The sequence below is a fragment of the Nematolebias whitei genome, chromosome 22, assembly GCF_014905685.2.
Source record: "Nematolebias whitei isolate Nwh7 chromosome 22, NemWhi1, whole genome shotgun sequence".
NCBI lineage: Eukaryota > Metazoa > Chordata > Actinopteri > Cyprinodontiformes > Rivulidae > Nematolebias > Nematolebias whitei.
This window is the reverse complement of record NC_056519.1, coordinates 1,968,033-1,971,874: the sequence shown is the minus strand read 5'-3', so window position 1 is coordinate 1,971,874 and position 3,842 is coordinate 1,968,033. Positions and strand designations below refer to the sequence as shown.

Below are 3,842 nucleotides of genomic sequence, written 5' to 3'. Positions count from 1 at the left end.
TAGTGTAGTACAAAGTACAGATACTTGATGTAAAATGTAGTGGAGTAAAAGTCGGAAGTGCCCACATTAAACTCTACTTAAGTGAAGTATAGATACATGAACAATGTACTTGAGTACAGTAACAAAGTACTTGTACTTGGCTACATCCCACCACTGCCAGTCGGTGAGCTCAGTTTGTGCTGAAGTGGACGCCCCTCACCTGCAGAGCTGCAGCTTCCATTGAGTCTACATCTTTTGCTTCATGTTAATCTGCTGTAATAATCCTTTGTTAAATACACCAGAATGCAGGAAATGGCATCGACTTTATTCAAAAATCTCGGGGGGAGGACCCCCCCCCCCCCAGAAGGTTGTGAACCACTGAGTTAGACGTCAGCCTGCTGCTGAGTAACTGCTGCAGCTGTTTGATTCATGATTACCCAACACCCCCCATCGGACTCCTCCCCCCCCCACACACACACATGTGACCCACACCTGTTGGCTAATTAGCAGCTCTAACCATGTTGGCGTGCGTCAGACAGGAATAGCACCTGATCCCAACAGGAAGCTCAGCGGGATAATGGCATTACCTGGACGACAGCCAATCAGGCGGCAGCTTGAGCTCCGTCAGGCTCTTAAGCCAATCAGAGATCAGGGAACGAGTGGATCAGGAAATGGAGCGAAAAGTCCCCGAGCTGTGACTGACAGGCGCTGTTCATTCATAAAAATCCTGCTGTGGTGGACGATGTTTGCTTGTTTACGTGGTAAGATTGTTTATTCATCTTCTGTTTGCTTCACTGTGAACGAGATTATTGATCAGTTCTGTAATCTGGATTATCACCGTGTGGTGAGGCTGAAACCTTTCAGCTCTTTCGGTCTGTTAGGTTCAGGTTTGGTTGTTTGTGGTCATTATGTCGCTCAGATTATCTGAATCAGATTGAATTATGGGTAATTTGAGCTTAAACTGCAGCAGATTTAAATGTGGGTTCTGAAGTGTTCCGTTTGTCTCAGTCGACGTTTCCCCACAAGTTTGAGTTGTTTTTATTTTTACTTGGTTTAAGAGAACAAACAGAACCAGGAACGGACCCATAATAAGATCAGCCGGGCCCGCCGGGTTCTGCTGTTTGCTCCTGATATTGAATTAAGAGGCAGCTGAACACTCACACACACACACACACACACACACACACACACACACACACACACACCTCTAACATGATTTAAATGGACGATCTGATATTTTACAGGAAATGAAACCAGCTTGACGTTAGTTTTTGCTCAGACGAGGCAGAACCTCCGAGAAGACGTTTAAACTTCTGCTGGACTCTCTTCTTCATGAACTTCTCACCCTTCCCTGCTCCGTTTACTCGTTTTATTGACACGTTGTGTGATGACGGGTTCTCCTGTAGTTCTGGATGTGGAACAGACCTGATCTCTGTTTCAGTACCTGGCCGTGGACGTGAGGAGGCTGAACGTCAGTCTTCTTCGGTGGTTCCGGGAGGGCGTGGCGGCGGCGCTGGGCGTTCCCGTGCGACACGTTCACATTCACCAGCTGAACGTAAGTCCAACGCTCGTCCCTAACCCTTTGCTCCGCCCACTTTTCCTGAATGGCACCTGCTCTTTCAGGAGGAGAAAAATGGCATCGAGATCTTCGTGTCCTCTGGTAGGCGGGGCATCTGGGAGCCCCGCCCAGCCGAGGAGGTCATCCAGTCGCTGAACGTCAGGGTGCTCAATCGCCACCTGGGCCACTTGGGCATCACCGAGGTCTCGTCTGAGGTGAGAGTTCCTCTGAGGCTCGTTAGGAGGGTTCGTTAGTCACCGTGGAAACGGAGCAGATGTTTCTGAATATTTAAAAAAATCTAAATTGTTTTTGGTGATTAATTTCACTGAAACTGTTTTATTAAAAAGATGTGCTGTCTTTAGAAAAACGTCGTGCAGGGCGAGCAGAGGGATCAGACGTGGAGCAGAGAGGGTTTCTCCACGGTGCTCCTCCTCTTCACGCTCTTCATCATCGTCATCACCTGCCTGATGGTAAAACCCGATCGACGAAGAAACTTCACATCGTTCAGACGTTCATCTAAACTCCTGCTGAGCTTCAGGAGATCGAATCAGTTAAACAGATTCATTGATCAGGACAGCCAAACAAAATAACAACATTTAATGTGCTAGTTTTATCAAAAGGCTTCAAATATTCACATATTTTAACAAAACTTAAAAACTAATCAGTTTTCAGATTATATGATTATAACAAACCAAAAGGTATAAAATATTTTAAGAGAGGAACGAGTTCAAAATAAGGATATTCAAAATGATCAACAAAAAAAAGTTAAAATCCTTCACTATTTTAAAATAAAAACTTAAAAATAAACATCAGCACACACAAGTAGATGGATAAACAAATATTATAAAATTAAAAGAAAATGAATAAAACAACAAATACATTTAATTATAATAAATGTAACAAAGATGTTTCATGTTTTAGATGAAATATGGAGCCATAAATTGTTGAATAAAAACTTTTTATTATTTTATATTTAATGTTTTCAGTGCTGACAGCAGGGGGCGCTGCTGCACAGAAATTAACTCCACATTTAAATGTTTTTAAAGAAGTATGAGCTTTGATCTGATAAAGTCATAAACGTTATTTAAAGTGTTTCTTTGCAGCTGCAGACGTGAACAAATTACTCTTCAGATTTTAGTGAAACGTAGAAAATGAACCACGTTTGTGAGATTTTTAACCAAAGCTCGAGTTTGAGGAGAAACAGGAAACAGGAAGTTGAAATTCGTTACGCGAGGATGGTTTTATTTAGTTATCTTCTGCAGGTTCATTATTTATATTCTATTCTTTTTGTTGTTGCTGTTTTTTAAGATGTTTTGCTTCTTTGGGCAGCCTAAAAGTCCAAAGGTTATAAAATAATCCAAATTCATTTGGCTTTTCATTATCAAAATAATTTAGGTTAATAATTTCAGGTTTGTTTAAACTTTATTGTTCTTTAATCTGCAACGTTTTAAAATGTTAATTGTTTTTGTTGTGTTGCTGTCGTCTGATTTGATTTGAACTCACTTTGGTCAGTTGTTTTTATTCTGCCGCACAATAAAACGATAAGTTTTATTAAGTTTGAACGTTGAGCTTCCTCTGGTCAACCCGTGTGTTTTAAAGGTTTGAAACTTTCAACAGTTTTTATTAAACTATTTCACACATTTTAGCTTTGACATTTTTTTACATTAAATCTTTTTAAAATCTTTTTTCTCTGCAGGTTTTGTATCGAATAAAAGAGAAGGTTCAGATTTCTGAGAGGCACCTTAAAGCTCCACCCCCCAACCTTCACCTGAGCCCACCTGTCCCTCTTGGCCCCGCCCAGAGGTCAAAGGCCACCAAGGTGCGTAGACGTCTTTCTGCTACCTGCTGTAAAGTGTTGACCGCTCATTGTTGATGGTTTCCTTCAGGTTGTGACGTCAGAAAGCATGGTCCAATCTGAGCTTCTGCCTGCTGTGGCCACGCCCATTCACCAGCAGCAGCCAATCATAGCCTGCCGCCGCCTCGCTCCTCCTGTTGCCTCTCTGACCTGGTGAGTCCCCGTAAAGTTTTAATTAAATCTTTGTCAGAAAAGTTTCCAGCTGCTTTTCTCAGTTCGAGTTTCTACATTTGTTAGACTCGCATCGTTCTGTGGTTTCCTTGTAGCTCCGCCCCTGTGCCCATCATTAGCAGTGAAGACCACGCCCCCTCATCAGGTGTTACCCTGGTGAATACCAGTAACGAGCTGAAGCCCTGCCCCTCCCCTTTCAGGATGAAACCTGCTGCAGGACTACAGGAAAGGTGAGAGTTGGTTCAGTTTCCTCAGAGAACGTTCAAGAACCCCCCCCCC

The 3,842-nt window shown here is 42.8% G+C and overlaps 1 protein-coding gene across 1 annotated transcript in view; it reads left to right on the top strand.

Annotated features, from left to right (window-relative positions):
• ptprr (protein tyrosine phosphatase receptor type R) overlaps nucleotides 1-3,842 on the top strand; it is a 38,188-nt gene that overhangs the window by 12,413 nt on the left and 21,933 nt on the right. The window contains exons 3-8 of the mRNA XM_037695740.1: nucleotides 1,421-1,534; nucleotides 1,603-1,752; nucleotides 1,900-2,007; nucleotides 3,234-3,356; nucleotides 3,424-3,545; nucleotides 3,659-3,793. Of these exons, the coding sequence (XP_037551668.1) occupies nucleotides 1,421-1,534; nucleotides 1,603-1,752; nucleotides 1,900-2,007; nucleotides 3,234-3,356; nucleotides 3,424-3,545; nucleotides 3,659-3,793 (752 nt within the window). The remainder of the gene's footprint in view (nucleotides 1-1,420; nucleotides 1,535-1,602; nucleotides 1,753-1,899; nucleotides 2,008-3,233; nucleotides 3,357-3,423; nucleotides 3,546-3,658; nucleotides 3,794-3,842) is intronic.